The 15422-nt window shown below is 41.6% G+C and overlaps 1 protein-coding gene across 10 annotated transcripts in view; it reads right to left on the reverse strand.

Annotated features, from left to right (window-relative positions):
* The window catches only part of MITF (melanocyte inducing transcription factor), a 136002-nt gene that overhangs the window by 15177 nt on the left and 105403 nt on the right, over nucleotides 1-15422 (reverse strand). For 6 of the 10 annotated variants that reach the window (XM_053378224.1, XM_053378222.1, XM_053378220.1 and 3 more), the window contains exon 3: nucleotides 1900-2127. In XM_053378224.1, coding sequence (XP_053234199.1) covers nucleotides 1900-2127 — 228 coding nt within the window. Of the gene's footprint in view, nucleotides 1-1899; nucleotides 2128-3055; nucleotides 3204-15422 lie in introns of those variants that run through there. The other 4 variants (XM_053378227.1, XM_053378226.1, XM_053378228.1 and 1 more) reach the window with 3 other exon arrangements.

Consider the following 15422-nt stretch of genomic DNA (forward strand, 5'->3'; position numbering starts at 1 on the left):
TAGGGGATTAGAGAAATTCAAAGAAGATAGGTTTATTAGAGGGTAGGGATGAATGGATTGTCAGTTTTAGCTACACTGTCCCTCATTTTTCTTAACTTTGTTCATCCCATTTCTTCACGTTGGTGCTTTTTTAAAACAGCCCACATAATAACTTGTACACAATTTCATGTGCACTTCTCTTAATATACACTTTTTTAAAAAAAAAACCCCCACACACATTTATTTATCATATATAAATAAATATCATTTATTTATCGAATGCTAGTCCTACTCAGAGCAGACCCACTGGAATTAATGAGCATGACTAATTTATCTCCGTAGGGTCTACTCTGAGTAAAAATTAGTTGTGATATTTATTATTACAAAAGCAGATTCCTTGCATGCTTTGCATCCCTATAGCTTGCATTTCAAAAATCACAAACTAAAATAATTTGTACACATTGCGGTATAGATTTTGGCATATTTTGGAAGCAGTTCCCCACGATTTAATGAATTTTGTATGCATTTTTGTGTACCCTTGCCCCTAGCATAAGAGTTTTTGAAAATAGTTTTTAAAAACTGAACGTTGTACAGTATTATAGAGGCAAATTTCAAAGGATAGCGATGTTTCAGTTTATGTATTTGTTCGGGAAGTTCGCTTAAAAATGCAAACCAAATGAATTGGCCCCTCCCTCCCTATCAACAAACAGCTAAAAGGAATCTCTGTGTTTGGAGGAAGCATGCCACTGATTGCTAGTTCATGGGAGATAAACAACAGAAAATCTGGTTAGTCACTGTATGAAATAGGATGTCATTCTCTACAGACCCACAGTCACATATAACAAGTCTCTTCTTATGTTCCAAGTATGTGCCCTGGCAGGCAATTCAAAAATGTCACTGTGTGGTGGAATCCTGCCATCTGAATCCACCCTGAGTCACAATAACATTTATCCCAGAAAGTTTTGAAAGAAACAAGAAGGACATTGTATGCTAAAAGGTCAGTTGCATCCTTCCACACAGTGTATGCTAACACAACACAAAGAAAATCTAAATAATTTCGCTAAGGGTTGGCACAGGTTTTTTTTGGTTGTTGTTAAGCAATGTGTTATTTTTACACCAAACGCATTCACATTAATACCGTGACTTGTTTTGCCTTCTTAAAAAATGAGTTACATAATTAGCTGTTAACAAGAGTAAATTAAAGAGCAGCATTCACGCATCGTAAGGAATACACAGAGGGCTCCTGCTTAACTCTTCCCCTTGTGTGAGTGGGAGCAACAAACAATGATCACTTGCTTAGTGTTTGTTCCAGGTGTACAAACCATGGTTGGTTTGAGTGAAACAAGTCGTGGTTCCTGGTTTCAATGTAACGGTAAGTGGAAGGAGTGAAGTGGGAGCATTTTGGTAGAATATTCCGTTACAGGCATGATTGTTGTGCCATGATTGTTGTATGTCACATGCCTGTTTACATTCCCGCACAGCACAGCTTGCTGGGAACTTCTGTTTGTGTATAGCTTTTGCTTATGCTGTTTGCTTGGACACAAAGGGGAGAAGACATGTTTTTCCTTTCGTCCTGATGATGAATAAACTGCCTGTAAATACGCTTTACACAGCCTCTATCTGCCACTTCCGTTGCATGTTATTCACTCTGCTGATTAGAGCGTGCTCAAGCTTCTGGAGGCTTCTGAAGCTGTGAGTCGCTGTTTGATGCTGAGCCATGGACCGGAGATTGCCTGGCTGCTGGCTGGTGGGCTGGAGCCAGCTGGGGGCCAGCAAATTGCCCCCGTTCCCTTGGACGCATCCCAACACATTTGTACTAAGTCAGGATGCATGGTGTGTGAACCACTGCTATGACATAAATATCTGCATGTTTAGATGGAGGCGGGATAACACAAATAGACAACGTAAGATCTTCCTTACCTCCTTTTCACAGTTGGAGTTGAGCGTAAGCATGGCCATTGGGCTGTTTGGTGCGCTGCTTCCAGTGCCAGGCGGTATAATATGATCCCCTGGCTGATTTGGGCACGGTAAGCTTAGCGCCTGGTTGGTGTGCTTGTTTCCTAATGTAGTAGAGAGGTACTGCTTGACTTGCTGCCGTTGAGCTTGCTGGATGTGGTACTTGGTAGGGTTTTCCAGGTGAGTCTGCACCTGCAAAGGCATAATAAGAAGGTGGTGGCACCTAGTTAGTGTTCATCATTTCAACATCAGTTTCTGTACGTTCATCTGGCATGGGTTTATCTAGCGCTGAAAATTTTTAGGTTGCGCCTGCAAATACAGCTCATTTGCAAGTTCAGGTGTTAAAAAGAAATGCACGTAAACGAAGGCAAACACATAGCTTATAATAAAAATCAAAGGCAGGTTTCGCAAAAGATGACAGGCGGAATCCTACGAAGTAAGAATTTCAAAATGTCAGCAACGTATTGAACTTAGGCACGGGAAAATAAAGATAAGTCAACTAGAAAGTTCAACTTTCCTCCCTCAAATTGCTGGAAAGTAGACAAAATCTGTATGAAGCAGCAACACACTTAAGACATTAATAGAAAATTGTGTTGACAAGGAATACGAGAAATATTTGACTTATCCACAATTATTTATCTTGGTCCTTATAGTAGAAAAATGAACTTAACAAACATTAAAGCTCATATAGTAACCGCACCGTGTATACGCAGAGACTTGGGCTCAATCACTTTTAAATGGGCTTTATTTGATTCAACTGTTTATGTTGGCTTTCAGCTGAATAATGAAGCGAAACACAAAGAAAATGCTCATTCCATTAAATCAACTATATAGGCACAAATAGGAAAAGGCGTATTACGGTATGTCTCCCTTGCTATTCTTACGGTAAAAGTTGTATCGAATGAAGTCACACTCCGAGTAGACACACTGAAATCAACAAACCTAGGTGAGGCGTGCCCATTAATTTCAAGAGGTCTGAATCTTATTTAGTTGGCTAAGATTACAAACATTATAATGCAGGAGGGTCTGCATGTACCCATAGCCCCAAAGAAGTAACTGGGTTTAGGCATATGCAACTGTGCAGAGATTTTTTAAAAAAGAAATAAATAAGGTAACTCACCTGGTAATGATTATACTCAAGCATTTCCAGCATGACATTTATAAACTCCTAGAAAACTAGACAACCAGTTTGGCAGCTTTCCTTTAATTTTCTCCTACTCCAGTTCAAAGGCTCATCCACGGACGCACTGTAAACAAGTTATCCCCAAAATGGCACAAGCAACTAGGGTATAACAGCTCAGGCTTATAATAACCTAAACTAATTCGTTATGCATGTAGAGAAACTGTTCACACTGGGGGTTTTTTGGAGGCTGTGCAAGTCTGCCCTGACATTTTTGGGATTCATGATTTTTTTCCATGGCTTTTGACGTCATGCTTTTTCATAAACATGAAAGGGCCTTTTAAAGTGATGGGTTATCAAAGTCAGATTGATAGTTTGCTTAAGGCCAATTTGCCATTCAGCTTTCGTTCCAGTCATACTAGCAGACAATGGGATTTTTCTTTGGCAGTACCATTACTTGTTGTGTGTCTGCCGCTAAAGACGACACTGGAGGAAAACCACTAGGCGAGTTTGTCCACTATGCACGCTACGGCTAGGGAACGCTGCAACCTTCTGTCGGACTTGCTAGCCGTCTCTAAGTTTCCACAATGGTTTGTTGGGCTCACTGCATTCTTACTCCAGACAGAATGCGGCTACGGTAGGATCACAACTCGCGCACATTAAACTTGCGTGATCCGTTCAGGACACCACTGGAAACCGTGGAGAGCTGGGACAAAAGCCCACCTTATTCTGTGTTAGCAGAATTCCACTCTTTAAAAAGATACTTGCCATACATGGTAGCATACCCAAAAGGTGCTGATAGTACTCTACTAAAAATGTGTTTTGGCTTTGTTTGCATTATTTCTCCACTCTTTTTACATGAGTACTTAATTCAATAGGAGTCAAATTATCTGGAAAATCAAAGATCACAAGAACAGTTTGAACTGTACCTCTTTAACATTTTCTTCTAAGAGCGAGGGAAACTTTTAAAGCATTTTCTTTAGCATGCATTGAGCACTTCAGCCACAGAAGAGAATCTACCGCATTTTTCGCTCTATAACACACACCCGACTATAACATGCACGTAGTTTTTAGAGGAGGAAAATCCGTAGGCATGCCACCCGTAGGCATTTCCTCCATAACACGCACAGACATTTCCCCTTACTTTCTAGGAGGAAAAAAGTGAGTGTTATGGTGCAAAAAATACGGTAACTCCCTGTGCATACAGACATCTTCAGGGTGCAATGTAAGCCAGCCTCATTCAACTGTAAATGTGAAAATTCACAAAAACCAGCTCAACGTGTATTTAAAATGTGCCCTACTGAGCTTGTATTGGGAGTGATTTATTGTGACATTATTTCAAAAGTTAAAACCACCACAGAACAGACTAAAACAAAGTAAAAGGAAAGAACGGATTGTTTAAATTGTTTCCTGATGCTAGGAGTATAGCACTATTTAGAATTAACCCTGTATTTTTGAATCAGCAAGTGATCTTCTGCCTCTACTTTCTATATAAGGTAATGGATCACCCCCCCATTCTAAAAAAATTAAGACAATTATTTAGATAGATGTACCTATAAACCAAAGTGAGGAAAAACCTCACTTAATAAAGCCCAACCAAGTCTCTTTCTTCATATGTAATTTAGCTAATAGTGGCAAACATGGTCAGAAAAACATACCAGATTTCAAGTAAGACACGTATTCAAAGGGAGGATGTTTATAATAATGACCTTTTGTTCCTATTAATATTGCCCTAGGAACTGGGATTTGCGATTATAAAAAATATAAAAAAATCAAATACTTTTTTAGCCTTTGCTCTCATTTCAATGGAACTTTTGTTTCAAAATGTCATGGGATATAAAAGAAAAGGTTAAAAATTTAGGTTTCTAACAATTAATGATGCCAAAACACAAGCCCCACCAACCCACATCAACTAAAAACATTTCATGAACTATGCAGTGCCTTTAGGGTTAGGCCAATTTCATTAGAAAACCAGTCCAGTCAGCGAGACGGAACTCAGTCCGGAAACAGGACTGCGAAACAAGGCTTCAACCCACATTAAAGTGGCTTTTAGTTTCCAGAAATGGAGAAAGGAAGCCTCTAAATGATCTTGTAGTTTTGACTCCATGCTTGGTGACCAGTCTAACAATTCATGGTCCAGGCCAGTTTGCATTTCTTAGTACAGAAAGTATTGATCCGATGTGACAACCATATGTCAGGAGTGCTCTGATGGTGTTTCCTGCTTGGCAGGGGGTTGGACTCGATGGCCCTTGTGGTCTCTTCCAACTCTATGATTCTATGATTCTATGATTCTGTGTAGAGATCTTTGCTATTCTAATTAATTCAAGGGGGTCCTGGAAGCTTCTCTGTGTGAAAGAAGCAAGCACAAGGTTCATGGTGTTTGGGTTATTCCTTCAGAGAAGCTGAGTACAGCTGGCTTAAACTGGTTTTGTTATCACTTCTGTCAAGGTCATGCTGACTATAATAATAGGCCAGAAGGAGCCTGGGTCTTCACTTTCTCTTTCTATCTCTCTTCCTTCTGGTGTGGTGTTCCATACACAGTATACTTAATGGTAAGGTTTAGTCTTATTATAAGTTATTGTAAATTTAAGTCGGCTGCAACTGGATTTCTTATGGACAGTGCCAATCCTGAATGTATTGGATTTGTGACCATTATGCTCATTTGCCTTCAGTAGCAGTAAGCTCTGCTGGGTGAAATACAATTGTCTCTGGTCTATTTTGGAGGGAATCCTGCAATGTGTGCTAACTGTACATTGGAATCTGCTCTGGATCAATACTGACAATAGGTAGGCAGTATCCAGTACTGCTGTTTTGCTAGACTTTGGCCTGAGCAAAGGAACTTTCCCATTCTCTCCCCTGCAACCCTGCCACACACCCTTGAAATCACTTCCAGGGGGTTGATGGACCCTCCAGAGCAGATTTTGAGGGTGCAGATGGGGAGAGGAGAGGAAAGGCGTTTCCTGTTGCATAAGTAGCAATGGATGTGCAGCAATGGATACAATTCAGAGTCTCCAAATCTGAAGGGCACCTGGCTCTAACTTTTAGGAGCGTCATCTAAGGTCTTCTAATAAGGCTCAGAAAAAGAACTCTGAGGGTTCGCAGAAGTTCACTTCAAAGGAAAAAGCTTTCAGGTTGAAAAATATTCTCTGGCTCAGATCAAAAACCTGATGGCAAGGTGGAGGAAGGGATGCCAGGTTCCTTGGATGCGAAATGCTTTACATAGACTCTCTCAGCCTGCATCATGGGGACATGACAGCTCTTCTCCCAGGCGATTTCCTGGTTTGGCCTGTATTTTGACACTGTTAAATTCAGTGTCTGGAAGCCCATCTTAACACTCCAAGCATTGATTAAACTCCAACACACACTAGACCCAGGAATGTAGGGGAGTCAAGGCACAAACTCATAACAATATCCCACAACAAACTCATTACTATAACAATACCCTAAACCAATCAGCTACTCTCCATGTTTTATGATAGGATCTGGAAGGTGCAACAACAACAAATGACAACTAGTCATCACATTTTGCAGCATCACACAATGAGAAAAAACTAATGCTGCTTTGAGATGCTGTTTAGGATCAGGTAGCCATCCACAGACAAAAGAATCCATGTGCATTTGAATAATAAAAGCCACCATTATAGTTCTTAATGCAGCATTTTTATTTTTTTATTTTCCCAGTACTGTCCACAGCACAAAAGACCACTTGTTTTATCAGTATGACCATGTTTTCACGCTACATGCTTTTGCAGTGAATATTAAGTGCCACGGGAACAATTTGGCAAAGAATGGGAGATTTTGTTAATTCAAAACAGTTTTGTGCCACTTAAATGACTTTAGCTATTAGACATCATAGTTAATAATAAAAATAAAGCAAGCCAGAATCTACCCTTCGTTGCCTGCAGCCTGTAATAGCTTTTATGTCAGCATCAATACCGAGAAGGTTGGATAAGCAGTAGCACAAAAAAACAATTTAAAGGCTTTCATTTTATCACACGATTAACATAATCATTAAGAGATTACCTTTTTTATTTTTAAAAAAATGCTACCGGTATTTTACGGCGAACATGTGCAATGGTTTCCTACTGAATTGCTTGGTTTTATTTCTCTGCTTAAATGAGCTGTGATGTTATTTATGTGCATACTGAGCCCACTGAATTATAATAAAATACTTTTGGATACATCACTGAACTTGATGATCAAGCACTAAGTGCAGGATTATCGCAGTCACCTTCATGGAAACACAGCCGATCTGTTTCATCTGCTGAATGAAATAACAGCCTCAGAAGTACTTGCATCATGGAAATATAGTAAATAAACAGGAAAACACATTGCAAAAGGGTTAAAGGGAGTGAAGAAGCACTCAACTTCAATGGCTTGAGTCAGCTGGCCTACAGAAAATGGAGTTCTGACCCATATTGCTATCTAAAGAAATTACTGCCTGTACATAGTTACAGATTAGTTTTTGAATTATCTATGTTTGTGGCAGCTCGCATACTGTGTGCTATGTTCTGGAATCTCCCAAATTCCATCAAGCAAGGAATGGCCGATTCCCTTTTTTGGCCCAAGCGGAGACTAAAAAGCCAAGTTAATAGCAGTAGTTCAACTGAGGGTCAGGCAAAGCAGTACTGAGCCACTTAAAATATTCACCTCTCTATACTAGATACTGGAGTAAATGTTTTTGAATAATGATTGAACAGAATCTATTTTCAACCGTAAAGCCTTGTTTTGTACACTGCATAGTTGCTTAATAAAGCGAAGAAATGTGATGAATAGGTTGCTTTGCAGGCCTTTATTTTCAACAGCAGCAAATCTCATGAGATAATGGCTTGAATTCATAAACGAGCTGCTACAGAACAGAGGTTTCCACTTAGATGGAAGCAGAGATCAATTATTAAGTCACCATTTTGAATTTAACGTTGTCCCATCTGTGATATATGAGCAACACCTTGATGTCTATGAAGGGGCTTCAAGGTAGGTATTTCACAGTTCTTCTTCCTTAATTCTTGTTCCTGCCTCTTTTTTCTGCCCTATGGGTCCAGTGGTATTATTTTTAGAAAACAACAGCCAGGTCATCTTCATAAAATGAACCCAGCCAATGGGTGATAATACAAGCAGTGTGACATCACCAAGATATTAGCTAGCTGGAATTGATGGTGTGACAGCATCATGAAGCCAAATCAAATTTAAGGGCAATATTTCCTGTACTTACTCTGAATAGGCAACAATTTTTGCCCCATTTTACTGCCAAAACAATTGCCAACACAGGGAGGGATTCATGGAGGTGAAGAAATATGTTCCCTTTAGGTTTCACCTCAGTCCTACAAACAAAAACCCTCCAAACCTACTCAGCATGGTAAACTGCATGTACTGCTGACATACTATGAAAAAATTCCCTTAATAGCTATTCAAATTCCCATATGAGGCCTGAGGGATTTGTGTATCATGACAATTAAAACAACAGTAAAATGACCTCTTGTACACCAGGAAATAAAGTCGATCCATAATTTCAGAGTAGAATAATAGAATAGAGTTGGAAGGGACCCCAAGGGTCATCTAGTCCAACGTCCTGCAACGCAGGAATCTCAGCTAAAGCATTCATGACGGATGGCCATCCAACCTCTGCTTAAATACCTCCATGGAAGGAGAGTCCACAACCTCCCAAGGGAGACTGTTCTACTGCCCAACAGCTCTTACTGTCAGAAAGTTTTTCTGAATGTTAAGTCAAAATCTCCTTGCAACTTGAAGCCATTGCCTCGAGTCCTATCCTCAAGAGCAGGAGAAAACAACCATGCTCCCTCCTCAATGTGACAGCCCTTAAGATATTTGAAGTTGGCAATCAGTCTCCGTTTTTTCCAGACTAAACACACCCAGTTCCTTCAAACGTTCCTTGTAAGACCCCTAGATTCATTTCACATGTACTGCTAGTAAGTCAGGTGTCCCCCATCCTATATTTGTGCATCTGGTTCTTCCTGCCTAAGTGCAGAACCTTACGTTTATTCCTATTGAAATTCATTTCCTTAGATTGCACCCAGTTCTCCAATCTGTTAAGGTCATTTTGAATTCTGATTCTGTCTTCTGCAGCATTAGCTACCCCTCCCAGTTTGGTGTCGTCTGCAAATTTGATGAGCATCCCCTCCGTTCCTTCATCCAAGTCATTTATAAAGATGTTGAACAACAAAGAACCCTGTGGCACCCCAATTGTCACTTTTTTCCACAATGATAAGGTACCATTTATGGTTACTCTTTGGGTTCGGTCAGTCAACCAGCTACAAATTCACCTAACAGTTACCTTGTTCCGCCCACACTTTGCCAGCTTCCTTGTGAGAATATCATGGGGGACTTTGTCAAAAGCCTTACTGAAATCAAGATACACTATGCCCACAGCATTTCCCTGATCCACCAAGTTTGCAATTCCATCAAAAAAAGACAACAAGTCACTAAAATAAACAGAGTAATTTTTCCTTGTTGTGTGAATGTTTCCTATGTATGTTCTGAAAATACAGCCCACAAGTCATATCTGAGAACAAAATATGTCGGAGTGATGTTCCAAACCATTACAAAAAGAAAGGTTTAGTAAAGTGAACTGAGAAATTACTGAAGGCAGTTTTGCAAAAGGTGTTATGTGAGAAGATCATATTACGCAGGATATGTTTTGATATTAATTCAGTAGGAAGGAAACCAGAGCTTGTTTTTCAAAGGATGGCTGATGAATTAGTAGGCTCCAACTAGATTTCTCTCTGTGTGTGGTTTGACTTTCTAGCACAGGCAAACAAAACAGCGACTTCTCACTTTGCTGTTAACAGCCAGGAACCTCTTAAGTAGGAGGAAATCCTCATTACACGCTTGCTTGTGTGATTCTGAATATAAAGCAACTTGGATGCCTTGTTGACATTAAACCCTTAAGTAAGACATTTGGTCACATTTCTGAGGGTGAGAGCAAAGAGGTTTCCATTGGTTTCAGTTTTAAGCCAAGCATATCATACTAACACAAGAGAATTTCAAAGATGGGGAATTATTGGCGCACGCTTAAATGAGCAGCATTTCATTTAAAATAGCATCTAGTTTCAAGCAGGAATAATTAATTCTAATTGGAACAAAGACAATAAGAGAAACTAGAATAATTACAGGGATTGTTTAGTCAGGAGAGGAATAAAAGGTAAAAAGGTAAAAGACCCCTGGACAGTTACAGGCGACTATGGGGTTGCAGCGCTCATCTCGCTTTCAGGCTGAGGGACCTGGCGTTCGTCCACAGACAGCTTTTCGGATCATGTAGCCAGCATGATGAAACCATTTGTGGTGCAATGGAACACTGTGACGGAAACCGGAACGCACAGAAATGCCATTTACCTTCCCGCCGCAGCAGTATATGAAGTAGAATGCTGCAGTCAAAGAGAATTCATTCCCAGGCATTAGTCTCTTACAGGAAAGACACAGAGACTTGTAGCCCCTTATTACACATGAACTTTCATGGACTGCAGTCCACTTCATCAGGTGCATGAGCTGTTATCCTGAATGAGATAGCACTTCAAGATAAATCAAGGATACTAAATACTTAATGCGTCTGATGAAGTGAGCTGCAGTCCACAAACACTTATGCTATAATAAGTGTTTAGTCTTTAAGACTCTTTGTTGTTTCAGGGAAATTAGTTAAATTCCGGCTGATATGAAATCCAGTTTATTAACTTTTGCTGCCCAATGCATCAAATTTATTTATTTATTTGGTTATTGCCCTTCAACAGTAGGTCCCAAGTCTTGTAATAACAATCTAAAATGGAATATTAAAAGCAGTTAAAAAACAAATCCACAGGAATACAGTGATTCCATAAGACACCTATCTCTGGTGTCAAAGGTTGGGGCAGACAGGTTTGTTTTCATTATACAACAAAAACTGTATAATGAAGGTGCCAGACACACCTCTGTGGGGAGGGAATTCCATATCTAGGTGCTACCACACAGAATGCCCTCTTCTCAGGTAACTATCACCTGAACCTCTGAGGGCAGCGGAACTACCAAGAGGACCACCTCTGCTGATCTTAACATTCAAGAGTGCCTACAGCGAAGGTGGTGGTCTTTCAGATATTGGGGGTCTAAGTCATTTAGGGATTTAAACACCAATGTGAGCACTTTGAATCAGGCCTGGAAACAAACTGGCAGCTGGTTTTAAAGCATAAAAAGCAATAGTAATAAAAAAAGTTTTCTTTGTATGTAAGAACATGAAAAGAGATGTAATGTAACATAATTAATCAATAAGCAGAGGCCATGTATAAACTGCAGATCTGTGGAATACATCTTCAGCAGCTGCTTAGGAAACAAAATGAATGGCTGACCATCTTGGCAGTGAGACAGGAAAGACCTGCTCTCTGCCTTGCAGGCCTTTTTTCCACCAGGTCCCTGACTGACTCCAGCTCCAAAAGCTGAGGCTGCTGTAGAGGCTAGAGACCATCTTGACTGTCTCTTAGGGCAGACTCAGATCATCAAGTCTGAGCTTCCACAGCTGCTGTCCGCCATGAACAACCATGGGCACGACTGGCAGCAACAGTAGCAATATACTATGCTTATGATATTTCTTGCTAACTATGCTATTTTAGATGTGGTTTTTTTTTAAATTTTTGACTTCCTTCAGTGACATTTTCTTCTGAAATGTTTAAGGTGAACAATTGTTTTGTTAACTTTGCTGCGTTAAATGTGCATTCTGTAGTTTACCTTTGTAATGTTCTATTTTGAAATTTTTAAGGTAACATTTTAGTTTCCTGTTAATGATGTTGCTTTGAATGTATACTTTATATTTGACTTTCCTCAGTAATGTTTTATTCTGAATTGTTTTATTTGGTATTTTAATGTAGGTTGTAAACTGTTTGGGTTTCCCTCCCTTAAAAATAAAAAAGCAATACACTGGTACCTCAGGTTACATGCGCTTCAGATTACATACGCTTCAGGTTACAGACTCCACTAACCCAGAAATAGTGCTTCAGGTTAAGAACTTTGCTTCAGGATGAGAACAGAAATTGTGCTCCAGTGGCATGGCGGCAGCAGGAGACCCCATTAGCTAAAGTGGTGCTTCAGGTTAAGAACAGTTTCAGGTTAAGAACGGACCTCCGGAATGAATTAAGTACTTAACCCGACCTACCACTGTATAAAAATGAAATGAATAATAATAATATCTGTATGGGGTGTTAGGGGAGGGGTAGTACCTCTGGTGGGCAACACGTCATGCTCCTTCTGGGGAAGTTTCAGGGGCAGAGGAAGGGGGTGCGGTGGGTGCGGGTCGCCCCGGGTGTCACCGAGGGGGGATGACAAAATGCTGAGTGGCACCCACTGTGGGGCCTGCAGTGCGCCTGAGCCACACGTCTCTCCTGGGAGAGATGCAGTGGCTTGCGTGTGTGCAGGCTCCACGCTGCCCAAACGGTCCACCCATTGCCTCCCCCCCCCAGCTGTAGGGCAGCTGAGTGGGAGGAGGCAGGCAGACTCCAGAGGCCCCGCCCCTATTGGAGGATCGCCTCACCCCTGGGCATGCCGCCGCAGGCGCCCAAGCGGCTTCCTCCGCCGCTGGGAGTTTGTCCAACTTTAGTCCCCACCCTGCACTCTGTTCTCACCTGTGGCTCCTAGAAGCTGCCAGCATGTGACAGCGGCCACACCTCAGGAAACAGTTTCAGCTGGCTGGCTAACCAGGTGAGGGTTGATGGGTCACAAACCCTCAGTGAGTTAGGGATTTCCCCTGCATGTGAAGACAGGCTCTGGCGGATTGCATGGAAGAGAGCAAAAGTGGGGTCAGCAGTCAAGAAGGCAGTTTCTGCACGTGCTGAAGTGGGAAGTGAGGGGCAGATGGGGCTCTTCAACCTGAAAAGGCAGCCCATCCAGGAGAAGGAAAACTGTGATCCTAAACTTTCAGTGCCTTGCAGAAGAAAAGACTAAGGTGTAAACTCTACACAAATCCAGAGTGGAGTCCCTAAGGCGATTGGATGGCATCTTGTACGCCACCTTCTAGCGACACCTGCAGTCAAGCTGCTGCAAAACCTATTGCTCTGCTTTCCTTTGGACCACATCAGCAAGGCCAAGAGGGAGGTCTTGTCTTCTGGGTGGGCCAGGACCTCCATACACACTGCCAAGGTTTGCGCCCCAGAGAGGTCACTTGGGTGCTGCTAACGCAGCAAAAACAACACAAGAGGCAGCTGCATCTCTGCAGCCACAGCAGGCGCTGTGATTCTCTAGCGGTTTGACTTCACCACCAGAGACCCATTCCATTGTTTCCCAAGACAGACAGATGCCACCATTTCAGAAAGTCAAAAATAACAAAATAGAAAACTCATCCCTCTTCTAAAAAGCTGATATGCAAACCCATTCTTCCCATTAAACCTTCATCACCCCATTTGAAACACTCCACAATTACTTTAAAAAAAATTTAGTAAGGGCACAGCATTCTAAATGAAGCTTCTCTATTCATAGTACAAAGTTCTGAATTTATATATGTTTTTAGGACATTTGGATTTTAGCAAAAATGGAATTGGTTTCAAAGATGTCAAAGGATCACAGTCTTTAGGGCTGTAGAATCCTCAGAATAGCTAGAAAACAGCAGCAGCAGCAACTTGTAAGCAGCAGAAGCTTACAAACGTAAAGTACGTTGCCCCACGGCAGTCAGGGGCGAGGGACCTCCATCGCTTTTATATCTCGGTTTGTTTAAAGCACACAGAAGAACCCTTCAGTATGCTCCTTTTCAAGACACGACGCAGATTCTGAAGAAGTCAATAACAAAAAAGTTGCCGTCAGAAGCTATTTGTTCCCCACCCCACAGCTAATGGCAGCTTTAGGGTCTTCCAAGGTCTTCTAGCCTAAGTGAACTTTTTTTTAATAGTACAAAGGATCGGTCTTCAGCTTTACATCACTGAGCAGCCACGTGCTTACCCCCCCCCCCCCGCCGCCCTCAATGACAAGTTTTTCATATATTACTTACTGGATACAACACTTTCTAGACTCACTCTGACAATTCAACAAAGAAACACTGATGTTTTAAACTAGGGATGGGGGGAAGCAAACGCAGAGATACTTATAGTTACTTAAGAATAATTTCCACCATGGCTTCCTCAAGTTAAAATTCCCAGTCCTGTGCAGGTTACTCAAATAGTAAGCCCCACTGGGCTTGAGGAGATTACTGTCAAATAAGTATACAGCAAAGGTTTTTTTTGGGGGGGGGTTGTTTGCTTTTTTAGTTTTTAAACCATCTACCATGTCCTTTTCCTTCAGCCCTAATCCCCCCCTTGTGGGATAACTGCAGTAAACTGATGCAGGTCTTGTGCAGGCGATCTCCTTTTCACTTCCCATCTCCTTCCTTCCCACCCACCGTCTATGGCACCTCAACATTGTATTTAATATCTTGGAAGGAAACAATCTGCTTTTGAGGTTGCTGTTTTTAATTATCCTGTTAGATTTGGTGTAACTGTACAAAACTTTCTAGCTGGGGAAATGCATCTAGAAATGAGATGCCGTAGTTTTCCGTGTATAAGACTAGTTTTTTTCCCCTTTAAAAATTGTGCTAAAAAGTGGGGGTCGTCTTATACATGGATAGCGCATAGGGTGGACGATTGATTGGTTGCTGCCGTGGCTGTCAGTGGCTATTGGGCGTGCTATTGGTGGCTGCGTCAAGGACTAGTGTTGATTGGCTGTCGTTGTGGCAATAGGGTGGGCAATTGGCAGCTTCTGCCGGTGAGGGGACAGACGAGAGGCGGATTTTGCGACACGTGCGGGTGAGCAATTTTCAGCAATCCCCCCTAAAAAAAGCTCAACAACCTTCAGCAACCCCCCCCCAAAAAAGCTCAACAGCTCTGTGCCATCTCCCCCCATTTTCTTAGTGTCTTATACAGTGGTACCTCAGGTTACAGACGCTTCAGGTTACATATACTTTAGGTTACAGACTCCGCTAACCCAGAAATAGTACCTGGGGTTAAGAACTTTGCTTCAGGATGAGAACAGAAATCATGCTCTGGTGGCGCGGCGGCAGCAGGAGGCCCCATTAGCTAAAGTGGTGCTTCAGGTTAAGAACAGTTTCAGGTTAAGAACAGACCTCCGGAAAGAATTAAGTACTTAACCTGAGGTACCACTGTACAGGGAAAAATACAGTAATGAGCATAAATGACTAATCAACTGACCACTGAGCGTATGCAAGAGATAAAAGATTTGAAAAGCACACTGTGAAACTGCTGCTACATCAGTCCTAAAGATATGAAAAGGGATGCAATGGCAAGCTGACTTGTACCGGTGCATCCCGAAAGCAGCAAGTGGATGATTCCTGCAATGAAAATGCACCACAAGCCTATCATCAAGTGGCGAAGAGGCCGTTTAGTGTGGCATACAAAAGAGCCGTCCCCAGTCC

The sequence above is a fragment of the Podarcis raffonei genome, chromosome 2 (assembly GCF_027172205.1).
Source record: "Podarcis raffonei isolate rPodRaf1 chromosome 2, rPodRaf1.pri, whole genome shotgun sequence".
Taxonomy (NCBI): Eukaryota; Metazoa; Chordata; class Lepidosauria; order Squamata; family Lacertidae; genus Podarcis; species Podarcis raffonei.